This window comes from Melanostigma gelatinosum (genome assembly GCF_949748355.1).
Source record: "Melanostigma gelatinosum genome assembly, chromosome: 23".
NCBI classification, from domain to species: Eukaryota; Metazoa; Chordata; class Actinopteri; order Perciformes; family Zoarcidae; genus Melanostigma; species Melanostigma gelatinosum.
The window spans coordinates 5,585,416-5,598,909 of NC_136656.1; the positions used below are offsets into that span (position 1 = coordinate 5,585,416).

The 13,494-nt window shown below is 44.2% G+C and overlaps 1 protein-coding gene across 3 annotated transcripts; it reads left to right on the plus strand.

Annotated features, from left to right (window-relative positions):
• The first annotated feature begins 855 nt into the window (after window positions 1-855).
• tbc1d19 (TBC1 domain family, member 19) lies at window positions 856-12,467 on the plus strand. Of its 3 annotated transcripts, XM_079295545.1 has the most exons (21): window positions 856-1,014; window positions 1,169-1,241; window positions 1,385-1,430; window positions 2,211-2,286; window positions 2,460-2,534; window positions 2,765-2,828; window positions 3,611-3,657; window positions 3,759-3,869; window positions 4,036-4,108; window positions 4,831-4,869; window positions 6,110-6,222; window positions 6,954-7,028; window positions 7,213-7,275; window positions 9,142-9,226; window positions 9,412-9,456; window positions 9,727-9,759; window positions 9,886-9,995; window positions 10,111-10,202; window positions 10,429-10,544; window positions 10,647-10,717; window positions 11,550-12,467. In XM_079295545.1, exons 1-21 carry the CDS (start codon window positions 919-921, stop codon window positions 11,622-11,624), a joined length of 1,578 nt encoding a protein of 525 aa, XP_079151671.1. In that variant the 5' UTR covers window positions 856-918; the 3' UTR covers window positions 11,625-12,467. The 3 variants fall into 3 exon arrangements, with proteins under 3 accessions (XP_079151671.1, XP_079151670.1, XP_079151672.1); XM_079295544.1 differs by having other exon boundaries at window positions 9,727-9,995; XM_079295546.1 differs by lacking the exon at window positions 4,831-4,869.
• The last annotated feature ends 1,027 nt before the right edge of the window (window positions 12,468-13,494 follow it).

Sequence of the window (13,494 nt, forward strand, 5' to 3'; positions counted from 1 at the left end):
CAATATTGTGGGATGAGTCACATGTTGAACAATATTGTCCCTGCAAGACAAGCCAAGAAAGCATGAGTGATGTTGTTATAAACCCCTGATGAAAGAGTTGGGCTTGAAGCTATATTCACACGCGTGAGAGAAACAGCTGGTGATATTTTAAGGCCAGCTGTGGTTAATCAAACACTAGAGATGGGTTTACAAGCAGCTTTGCGACTTTGCGATTTGAAGTTATGCCCATACAAAAATGCACATGTGGAATTCATGTAGGGCCAAGTACAAGTAAAAGTCCTGCATAAAAATCTCATTCATAAAAGCACAGAAGTATTATCATCAACTGTACTCAAAGCATCAACAGTAAAAGTATTCATTCTGCATAAAGAAACTCTGTTATTAAGTAACATGAATGTATATGATATTATTTGATGGTCAAAACGGATGCATATTCATGTCTACGCAACATTTCATTGATGTAGTTGAGGTGGAGCTATATTTACCACATTATAAGATGTTGGGTGTTTTTATTTCTAACAATGATAAATTAGATTTTGTTATCCGATCATATAAAAAGTCATGTGACTTAAGTTCTCAGATAAGTGCAGTGAGGTAAAAAGTGCAATATTTTGGAAGTATGAAGGCGCACAAATGGAAATACTCAAGTAAAGTACAAGTACAACAAAACTGAGCGTAAGGCCTGCAGTACATGAGTAATGTACTGCAAGTACAGTATTCATGTGCTTGTATTTAATTTGAGTATTTCCATTAGAAAAATGACAGATCTTCATCCCGGAACCAAAGTTTCCGGTTCTTGTTCCCCCCCGCACCGTCCCTCAGTTGCTAAGTAACCTCTGCAGGGGGCGGATGCTGGCTAACGCACGACACAGCAAAACGGAGCCGTGTTTCAGACGCCACACTTTGGGTTGAGGAGGGATGGACGAGGGCTCCGAGTTATCGCTGACCATCGCTCACATCGTCCAGCGGCTGAAAGGAAGCCATTTACACTCTCAGATAGAGAGACGAGCCCAAGTGAGCGCGAGGGAGGGGGGGGGGGGGGGGGGGGGCTAGCTTAGTTAGCTTGTGGCTATAACGAAGCAGGTTGTTGCCGTCAATGTAAGAACACAGCGTACACACTCTATAACGCACATCCTACTGTTTGTGTTGTGCCTCACATGTCATGTAGGAGTGTTTACATCAACCTGACATCAAATTGGATTCCCTAAAAGAAGACGTGCGCAGTTTTCTCAAAACGTCAGGTGGGCACATTCCTGTCTTCTTCTGCACCACACGCACACACACAAACGGTCACTGAGCCTCCTGCCTATTCTAATAAAAACTAGAACTAATGTATTGTTGTTTATGTGTGTGTGGTGATGGTGTGTCTTTATGTTTTACACAGGCTGGGAGAGACAGCTACAGAATGCAGTGTACAGAGAACTGCAAGTGTAAGTTCCATGCAGTTTCAGTTATCTGTGTGACGCACATACGCACATTCCCATGAGTTTTGGGTATTATTGATCATTTGGATACAAAGTAGCCTTGCGCACATCTTTGTACAACTATTCGTACCTCACATTGTCATGTTCACCTTTCAGCAGCATTGGCTTCATGTGCTCACGAGCTATTTTGGCTATCAAGAAAGACATCGTACACCGTTGTTAATTGCTCCACAATAATTCTGGGTTTACGTCCTGTTAGCCCTCGTTAGGAAACTTTATTAGAATCAAACCGCTGGGAAACACTCTGCATCTTCAATAAACATCTTTTGAAAGGTGTTTCCACCACTGAGCTCTCTCACCTTTGATTGTAACGTCTCTCTCGCTCTCTCTCTCTCTCTCTCCCTCTCTCCCTCTCTCGGCTCACACTGAAAACATGCTTACTGCTCTTAAAACAGGATGACATACTCATTTGACTAATGCCTCCTCCTTCTGGCCATTAGTCAGCCCTATGCGCTCTTATAGGTGTTTAACGCACTGAGACCTTGAGTCATTCAATATGGTGACTGACTGCCTGTTTTAACAAAGAGGAATCTCAACATGTTATATTTGCCTTTTCTGTTTGACAGCTTAAGCACTTTTTCAGCAGTTCTTTACAACAACGTTATGTTGTTTGTGTTCACCGTGGCTTCAATCCCTCAACAACACCGTGCGTATTTACTTGATTCTTTTATTGTACTGTAACATTGCCCCCCCCCCCCCCCTCTCTCTTGTGTTTGCTTATTCTAGCCAGCTGCCCCCGAGTCATCCCCCAGCTCCTCCAGAGCATATCAAAGAGCCGCTGGCCTACATGCGAGCGGCTCAGGTCAGTCTGTCTCTTCTTATCTCCGTCACCCCTCACTCTCTCTCACTCTCTCTCTATGATTTCAGAGACATGTTGTTGTTGTTGTTTGTTTTCCATCGCCCAGGTATTTGTAACACGGTATCCGAAGCCAAGTAGTTCTGAATGTGTGTGTGTGTGTGCTCTCTGTTACGCAGGCCGGCTGGGAGAAGCGTGTCCTCAAAAGCCTGAACAGCATGAGTACAGAACTTGGAGTGCCTCTGGCTCGCATGGTAACTCCAGTATTGTAATCACAGCCAACGGACAGTAGTGTAATTACAGCGGCTCTTACTTCAGGTTCTCTGGCAAAGGCCGCCAATAATTTCACAGTGCAGAGATACTCAAAAAATAAACAGGCGGTGCTTGGCGCCGGCCACATTTCTCATGTGACATTTTTCAAAAGATTGGTTCCTGTTTTGTTTTGTTGAAATCTTCCCCCTTTTTTTTCCCGCCCACGACGCAGAGGCCAGCGGCGGAGCAGAAGGAGCTCGCCAACAAATGGAACGAGATGGGCACAGATGAACCAGGTCCTCCAGACATTACCCATCTTGCCTTTTATGAAAGATCAGTGTTGATGTGTCTGCTCGCCGGTGTGTTTTGCATCTCTGAACCAGATCTGAACCAGATCTAGCCCGAGTCATCCAGGGAATGTTTTACATACCGGGGTACACACTCTGAAACATCTGTAAAGTATAAAATGAGGGTTTTCCAGATGTAGAGTCTGGGAAACACTGGTTGAAAGCACAGCCTAGATTCTAAGCACAGCTCAAGTATTTATCATAATTTAGTCTCAGAAGACACGTCTCTCGTTTGTACGCCGAGCCGCTACATTCACAAAGAACACGGTGACCCTGTGTCCTAACAATGCTATCGCAGCTCACTGCCATATCATAACATTTAGGATGTGCCGTCCTGCGGCTGTAAACACTTTGGACTGTGAGCATAGAAGCTGTCCAGAGCTGCGATAACGAGCGGCACCCCCCCCCCCCCCTCTCCGTATCCGTCCAACCCTGAACGTGCCCTGGTTCTGGGGACGACACGGCACTTTAATTTACGACAGTGCGTGGAAGTCCCACTCAAAGCTGTCTGAATCTACCTCAGCCGTCCTTGTACTCTTCTTTTGGAGAGTGTCACAAATGCATTCTGAAGTACAGTCAAGTTCCAGTTCATTAAATGGGACTTCAGGCGTGGATTCGTTTGTGTAGTCTTGTTTTCACAGCTTCTAAACCTGTTCCTGAACAACACATGTAACACATTGCGTGCACGTATCAGCTGGAAGGGATTCATTCGTGTCTTTGTGTCTCTCCAGATCTAGCTAGCGTCAGGCCTGTATACGCCCCGAAAGACTTCCTGGAGGTAGGCAGATGTTGTTTTTTTTTTTTTGTGTGCAGCTCGAGAGTATTCAGTGAAAGACAAAAAATGAATTCCCATACGCTGCGTTGTCGCTTTCCACACAGCTGTTAGTCAGCCTGCGCAATCCGAATCACGACGGCAGCGAGGACGTCAGCGTCAGGAGCCACTGGGGTCTCATCCAGGTTCCCCTCAACGTCCGGGACATCCCGCAGCTGGTAGGGGGACCACATGTGGACTCATCTGTTTCTCGAGCGGCAGGTGTTTTGTCCACGAGTGACCTGCTGAGTTCCAACGCGTATGACAGCATGTCCTATTAAGCTGCCACAGGAAATGCACAATGTATGTATAATGTGTGTTTTTTTGTGTGTGTTAAACTGTCAGAGACGGGCCTACTCGGAGCTCAACCTCACCTCTGGGCAGCTGGGGATCGATGACCATGCACACATCCATCCAGGTATTACTGCACAAGTTCATGCACCATCGTAGTTAAAGTAATAGTTTCACATTTTGGGAAATATGATTATTTACAGACAAAAAAACGACACGTCTGTGCTAAGCTAAGCGAAGCGGCTGCTGGCGGCAGCTTTATATTCAGTCTGTTCTATCCTATCAAATATATACCAGCATGTCGTGTACGATTAGTGATAACGAGAGCTAAGACATCCATTCAGCAGCTTTCTTTTTTAAATTTCATACCTTAACCCATTTTCATTCCAGCAGCAATCAATCAGAAATAACCCAAATAAATGTGTTTACCTGATGAACACCGGGGTCGCACGGCGTGTTTACCGCTCCGGGCCGCTCCTGTGCCACATGGCTGTCTGGGTTTCCTCAAACAATATCTCTGTTAAGTTCCAGATATATTGACGTTGTTGCAGCCTGGTGTTTAGACTTTAAATAGACTTTGTATCCACCGGCTCTGCCTTTTGTACATTACAGAGATAACATTAGTTTGAAAAACTGAGCCCATACCGGGCCATTATTAATCTGTTTTTCTCGCTCTTTCTTTCTTTCTTTCTTTCTTTCTCTCTCTCTCTCTCTCTCTCTCTCTCTCTATATATATATATATATATATATATATATATATATATATATATATATATATATATATATATATATATATATATATATATATTTTTTTTTCATTCATTCATTCATTCATTCATTCGTGCGCAGACTTGTTTGAAAACGAGTATGTTCAAATCGGGAAAAAAGGTCAGTGTGTGGTTAGTTTCTTAATGTATTGCTTTAAATGGCTTTCTGTTCTTCTAATTCTTTTGTTGAGGGAAATTGATCCAAATTAGACCTGCAAGCAGGTGTACCGAGGTCCAAGCACCCGAATCTGAACCAAGAGCACCAACCGGGCACCAGGAGTATCAATACTTTATTATTGTCCAGATCATTAGTATTTAACTCCATATTTAGTAGAGGGACCTTGAGTCAGTCGAGAGAGAGAGAGAGAGAGAGAGAGGTGACGTCAGCTCCTCTGCCGTTAATGGATCTTCCTCTTTGCCGTCTCAGGTGCAGCGATGGGCCCGATAGACACCGGTCTCCTGTCGTTGCTCTGCTATGAACCCCGGCCTCGTTCAGGACACCAATCAGACATCAAGCGTCTGCAAAGCACAAGCTGCATTTTATATACATTTTATATACATTTTTTTTTATGTTTATATATTGTTACGTTTGAACCCAAACATGTGGCTGTGAAGCCGCAGCTCACCCACTCTGTGAGATTAATCGGTGGCGTATTTGTCGTAGTTTTCATAACTTATCTTATTGTTTTTGTTTTTGTTTTGGATGCATCAAAGTCCGACGTCGGAAGATGTTTTATTTCTGCGCGCCCTTTCCAAGGTTTCCTGAAGAAAACAAACCTCTTAACTGTTCTGGCGTTGTTGTTGTGCGGCCGTTCAACACGTGCAGGTGTTCATGTTCCCAGCTGCTGTTTGTACTTATTATATCATTCTGCCGGCAAATCACGAGGCTTTCTATGAATTCTTGTCAGTCACCTCGGTCGGCAGGTCAAATGTATTGTATTAAATTAAATTAAAATCAATGTCATTATTTTGATGTCATTTAATTTAATGGTTGATTCAATTACAGTTAATTTGATCAATTAATTAAATAAATTAAATAATTGATTTAAATTAATAAATTAAAAATCATTTGATTTAATTTAATATAATCACTTAAATTTAGTTTGGATTGATTCATAATGAATTCATTTATAGAATTTTAAATGTAGTCAATACAATTAATTCATGAATAAATAATGAATACATTTATTTTAATTTAACTCAATTAAATTATTGAGTTCATTAAATTCATTTTTTTTTTTTAAATCAGATTTATTTGAGTAAAATGAATGTAACATTTTCAGCACTCAAACTGGCGGAAACTGGAGGAATCCAGAATCAACTGGAGGAAATATAGAAATATGTCTCCCTCTTTGAACCAGTGGTCATGGAGCAGGACAGTGCAGCAGCGCAGCAGTACAGCAGGCAGGGCTGTTCCACGGGGCTCCGTGCTGACCTGTGGGCCCTCATCCTGAACTCCAATAACCAGCCACAGGTACGATATGCACACACACACACACACACACACAGCTGAGTGGCACCCTGGTGGCGGCTGTTAACCGTCCGTGTTTCTTATGAAGCAGCCGAGCACACACAGCTGCGCTGATTCCCAAACTGCATGTTTACTCCAAGATGAAGTTTTCACAGATCATGGTCAGGTCTTTTTTTTTTTGGGGACCTCTTGTGTAAAAACACTGACCTGCAACATAATCTGTGTATGAACCAGTTTATCTTCACTGTATCTGAGAGGAGCACGGACCCGACTGAGGTCTGGAGAGTGTTCACATGGCTCTGGACGGCAAAAGGGCAAACACATTAAACAGTCAGAGTTGGAAGGACGGTATGTGTCTCATCAGCTGTCAAAAAAAAAATGACCATCTCTGTTCCTGTTCCCCTCACGTCTCAAACCGGAGACACGGGGTTTGAGTTTAACCATGTGCGTCAGGAAACCAGATACCCATCCATTAAGCTCGGTTTAATCCTCCTGTCATCGCCGTCACGACGCATAAACTTGATTCAGCAGTTGAACGGGGCGATCTTTTAACATACTGCAGAGAACTGGAGGTAGAGTTTGTCCAGATGAACCCCCAGTATAGGATTAACACCAGACTCTGTAAACAAACAGGTTCATTCATCAAAAAGGGCCACACGTATCGGGCTCTGGACACGACTTTTACGCAGCTTATTACACACATAAACCATGTCGGATCTTTTGCTGTTTCTCAGGATGTGATGCATTACGAGCAGCTGACGGCTGGAGTCATACAGCATGACCTGCTGGTGGACAACCTCATCTATAAGGTACACGCCTCCAAACAAACACTCAGAACTTTGGTTTTCGAGTGGATTTTAGATTCCCATCTCCAAAAAACTGCTCCTGCGTGACTCCGGCTATTTCCTGGAAGTATTTTCTGACACACACAACAATCTCTGTGTGTATATATATGTATTTAATGTGCTAAAATGTCACATCCTGCCCTCCCAGGATGTGAAGCTCACTGCCAGTAACGACGACTACTACTTTGTGTTTGAAGATTTCCTCTACCAGGTACTCCACTGCTTTTTAACATATAAAATATAGCGACAGCAAACCGCCAAATGTGTACCTCAAAGTTTTTATACACAACGTTTAAAAGTCAGCGTCGAGCCCTTTCATGTAAGACATGAACTTCCTCTGTCCTTCCCTCCTTTTTTTCATCTTCCTATGGGTAATAGCTTTTTATCACCTCTCTTTAAGAAGTCGGCGTTTCGACACGGTCTCCCACAGATATTAAATATAACCACGAGCGACTCCAAATGAAAGGTTTCCATTCCACCAGATAGCAGCTGAAGCATCGCCCATAAGTGATTTGTCAGGTGACTGTTTTACAGCTCTGTACCTACAGTTCCGCATTCATCCCAGGCGAGGATACGAGCCGCCGCTGTTATTATTAGCGGCTCCCGTAGCCGCCGCTCTGTTTGCAGATCGGCATATTACTCGGCAACCGGTTTTATTCAGCAGCCTGCCGACGCGTCGGGCTTCCTCGGTGGCCGTCCAATGAGCACACACGAGAACAAAAGCGCCGGTATCGCCCTCAATATTGACTGATGGCAAACTCACCAGGCAGTGAAAGAATCCACTCGCTGTGGGGTGAGCGTGGATTCATAGATCTACGAGAGAAGTATGAGAACGCTGACTTTGATTCACCTGAGCAGGCGCCTCTACCAAACCAAGTCTGCACTAAATAAAAGCTTTCCAGACGACATCAATTCACTAAACGTCATTAAACGTCATGAAAAGTCATTAAACGTTCATTAACCTGCCGTCTTATTTTGTTGCCCGATAGAGATTACCCCCCCCCCCCCCCCCCCCCCACACACACACAATGTAATTCAGCTGAAGTGGTCGGTGGAAATGAAATCGGCTCTCAAAAAAGACACGGAAATTGGACCGTAATGGAAAGAGTTGCTCTTCTTGCAGAGTATTTTCCGACGCGAGCGTCCCTCTCGAGACCTCTGGGGCTGTTTTTGCATCGGGACATCCTGAAATGGCTCCAGGTGCAGAGCTCCGGCACATTCTAATGCCATCATAAACACTCATCTCCATTATTGCAGTATTTGAACGGGTTTTCTCACCGGATCGTAAACATGTGGAGAATTATTGTCGGGGAGAATTAAGGCTTCTTGTCCTGTTTTAGCCCACACGGCCTGTAAAGAGCTCGTCTTATTTTAAACCCTGCATATTCCTGACTGTTCAGAAGCAGTTACGAATCACAACACTTTAATTATTAATTGACACATTCACTGTAAGGTCGATCAAGACGTGCCACAATTATGTCTAATGTAGCCTATTGTTTTATTAGAGACATAAATGCACTTATATTTGACGAAAATGGTTATTTTAAGGGGGACGTGCTTTTAATCCCATGTCTTATTGAGCCTATGTATTGGTTTTATATGAAATTAATTGTAGAATAAACCATATATGCCAAATCACTTGACTCAAATCATGCGAGTACTGATTCAAATCAACTTCTAAAAGCACAATGTAAACACAGATAATTCATTCATTAAGCCCATTAACGTCCGCGTGGCATATATATGGAAAATACAGCCTCTCAGCTGAGTGCACACACATGCACACATTCATATAGAGCATGCAGGGGCGGGACTCGCTCATCGTATGATGAGAGAGTCATGTTTCTCTCCCATCATGCTCACACTGTTTGAAACGCGGCGTTCATAAAACAGGCAAATTAGCCGGCTGGATTTAAATGATGAGTCGGCTGTTGGGCCGTCACAGGCTCCCGAGCAAAACAACAACAGTGTATTAACTTGTGACTCCTTTATTCCCTGTTGTCAGGGTTAGGATTATATTACACTGTGTACGTGTGTGCGTGCGAGCCTGTTTAATACCACACCTGTGTGTTGCCAGGTGTTGCTGTGTTTCTCTCGAGACACTGCCGTCTTGGAGCACTTCAAATACAACAGTGCCACTCCTCCCAGATCCTTCATCCAGGGTGAGATGATGTGTGGCCACACACACACACACACACACACACGCCACATCATCACATGAACTCAAAAGAGCGCCGCTGCACTCTGGTGACCTCCATGTCTTTACCCGGATACCCGTGCACGGCAGCAGTAGTCATCACGAACCCCACACACTGGTTACTGATTGACCTGTGTGTCTGTTGAACAGGGAAGGGAGGAGAGGAGGAGTGTGCTGTGGTTTATCCCCCCAACGGTGAGCCTGCAAACATTCACATCCTATCATTTTATATAGAAAACAACAAAAGCGTTGACATTTTCTAGTATTTTGCACACCTGTGAACATTTTTTATGAAGACTAAATTATATGCTGTTTATCTGCGTTGATGATACAATAATTTACACATTTACGAAATGTATTAATTTCAAATTGTTTCTATTGTGTGTATCACTCCATCTGAAGGGGCTTCTCCTAAATGCATAAGATTGCATGAACTGTATTGACTGAAAAATCTCATTTTCACAGGTGTAATCCCTTTTCATGGGTTTTCGATGTATGGTGAGTATATTTTGCCCCTTAGTTCTCACACTAAACTTGCAGGAGGAAAACCGCAACAATATATAACAGTGTGCGTATGTGTGTGTGTGTGTGTGTGTGTATTTGCATGTTTGCTTTGTCCTGCAGTGGCACCTTTGTGTTTCTTGTACAACGAGCCGTCCAAGCTGTACAGTGTATTCAGGGAAATGTACATCCGCTACTTCTTCAGATTACACTCCATCTCCTCCTCGCCCTCGGTAAACCACTGCCGATTATCCAGATCAAAACATTCCGCTTTGTCTGCGATGTGTCTGTACGTTGCACCTCCGTGAATGTGCTTAACTTGTGTATATATAACGTGCGCTCCTGCAGGGGATCGTGTCTTTGTGCCTGCAGTTTGAGCGGCTGCTCCAGACCCACCTGCCTCAGCTCTTCTACCACCTGCGACAGATTGGGGCGCAGCCGTGAGTAGCCTGCACACACACACACACACACACACACACACACACACCGCATCCTCTTCTCTTTTTTTATAAAGCGTAGGCGTCACCTACACCCTGCACACACGCAGGTCTTATTCCTATTATGCGTGTCTGCCATCTGGTGGTGAATATCTGTAATCACAATGTCCGAATCAGAATAAACGTAATCTGTCCTCGGAGCCTGAAGACGTGCCGCTTTGGTCCCCAGGTTGCGTATAGCCTTCAAGTGGATGGTTCGGGCCTTTTCCGGCTATCTGTCCACCGACCAGCTGCTTCTTCTCTGGGACCGAGTCCTGGGATACGATTCGCTGGAGGTAGTTGCAGGTAAGAGTTGTTGCACTACAAACCTCTGCAGCAAGAGCCTCTTACCCCCCATATGCCTCACCTCTCTTCTGTTACCTCTCCACGCACACACACCTCCTCCAGTCCTAGCCGCCGCTGTGTTTGCCTTCCGCGCTGAGAACCTGATGGAAGTGACGTCCCTGGGCTCAGCCGAGGTATGTCCGTCTCACATTAGACTTGTGTGTGTTTGACACTTCAGTGCCCCCCCCCTGCATACTCCTCGACGGCTGTAAATAGCCGTTAATAACCAGCCAGTACCAGTAACCCGGTCTTCTGCATGCACATGTCTGAAAAATGCCTGGCTGGACACTTCAGAGTCCACACCCCTTCCACGCCCACCGATCAGACACAAAACAAGCCATGCCAGATGGCATCGTTCTGCGCAGAGCCACGTTTAATACGTCTGATCTTCTGTCACGCAAATTTGGCACACACCCAACTTTGTAGCGAAGCGAGCGCCTCCTCTAGTAGCGTGGTCACTTGTGTCGCATTATTCTAGGAACCAGTCATGTTATGCTTGTGCATGCCTTGCACCGTATACCGCCCCCCCGCTCCCATACTGTGGTCCCATACTATCGTATGACCGAAAACCATGAGTAAACCATACGATGAGTGCTGAACTACGATGTGACGCATCGGGGGGGCGACAGGCTGATGTTAAGGCTCTAAGATTGCTGGCGAGAAGATATCATAACATACTGCTCCTTATCTTATATTTAGAACCCCTCAGGCCCAGCGTTGAAATATTAAACCCTCTCTCTAAACACGATAGGGTCCCTAAATTTAATCTCCCTCCGATCCCAAAAGGACAGGGTTGGGGGAGCGGTGGACTCTGAAGGATCCCGCGCTATCAGCGTGCATGTCGTTCTATGTTCCTTATTTAAAAATGTAGAAATATGTCTCTTATTGAGGGTTTAGTGGGCTACGGTGAGATGTCGATCTTATTTGTGTTTTGTTTGACGTGCACACTGCAGGCTGTCCCTGCAGGCTGTCCTCGCTGACCTTTCAACTCTGAAAGTCATGCCACTCATCCAGATCTTTCTATTCGCCACGGCCATCTGATGAGCACTGGGAAAACGATGGGATATGAGTCGTGGTACGTACGTACGTACCACTTGGAGCAGACGGAGACAGACGCTACCAAAATGCCACTTTTGCAATGCTTATAACCACACCGACAGTGTTGGCAACCATCCACCAAGAAACACACCAGGCTACAGGGTGGCATATCTTGCATCTCTTGCACTATAGTTCAGACAAAAAAAAAAGCCAAATTAGCACGGATGTACCATAAATAGTGATATTAGATATTATACAGTATGTAAGTACGGCCTACTTAAGCTAACCTCCCTCAGCCATATGCTCTGCAGGAAAGACGATACGCGCAGCAGTGCTTGGATCAGCTAAGACGCTCCGTTGCATGAAGCAGTAATTGTATTGAGATAGCAACAGAGGGAGAACAACAGTAACATCTCCAGGCTTGGCTAATGAAGTGTTAATTAGCTGGTGCAGTTTGCTCTGTTAGAACGCTGTTAGGTAATGCTGCTGCTGATGAATGTGGCGATCGGAAGCATGAGCGTTGTCGCAATGACGCAAGCTGGATTAACATGTAACTTACATTAGAAGCTGCTGTGTACACGCATCATTTGTTGTGTTTATCGAGAATATGCATATTACTCTAGTGCCAGTGTTTGTTTCATTTCATCGTGAATATTTATTTAATTCCTGAATGTATTCAGCTATATACAGTGTATTTCACCTTTTTAATTTGAATGAACTCAAATCATGTTTCTCTATTATTAACAGTGTTCTTTGTCAGCCAATGTCTTTCATCCAACCCCATTTAATGTCCTCAAATAACACCTTTTTTTTTTTTTTAAATGAAATAAAATTGTTTGAATCCATCCTCCTGGTTATTGATTAAAACCTTTTTAAGAGCTTAGACCAGCAGCTTTTGAGTCGGTCATGCTGCGGTACATTTCCTGCTCCTTAATTACATATTTACATACGGCCTGTGTGACAGGGTGAATATTCGGACAGGGCATACTGTATTTTTCAGCTGAAGCGGTAAGCGACGGGTCGAAGCATTGAGGGACTTGACCCGCCGGCCCTCCTCCTACATGTAGCATCTGCTCTATTCCTCCCTCGTTGTTGGCTGCCTCCGCGGGCTCGTATCGAATTATGCTGTTCTTCTCTTTCGTCTCCCCCTCCCTCTCTCCCTCTCTCCCTGCTACATCCCCCACCTGTTTACTAGGACACCCACGGGTGACTCTTTTATCATGCAGCTCCTTTGGCCTCCAGAAGTCTGCTCCTCCTGAGACAACTGTTACCTGCTGTGTGGCTCGCTCGTATAAGAGGTCGCTCCTGGTGGCTGATGGGATGCATTGCAGGGAGATATGACTTCTGCGTATCAATGCTCTGAGGCTGAATAGATCTATTGTTGGTACAGTTAGCTCACGACGTGTTTGAACAACTATTAGGTTCTTCCCCTGAAATTAACGTTCCTTTGAAGACATCTTAACAGTCCTGTGTTTTTTCTTTGTGTTGGGACTTGACATGGAAATGCATGGAAGTTAATACTTTGGAAAGAGTAGCCTAATAATGTTCTTAATTTTTTGAGGACGAGCGTTAAATGTATTTTTTTTAATCAAACTGCTGTTTCCCATCCTTTTTTCTTTTTCCAAAAAGTTGCGTTGGGTCCAATTATAATTATACTCGTTTATTTTACATTTAGTTAGTGATTGTTGCAAAAAACTAAATACAACACCTGTCCACAGGAGGCTTTTCTTTTTATTTACAACGCTCATTTTTAATTATTCATCAAAATACACCCAAATGACACGTTGTCAAACCTATCTTAAAAATAGCTGCTTTCTCAGATAACAAAGCCACAAAAGTAAAAGATGGAAAGATGTGATTTGTATCTCTAGAT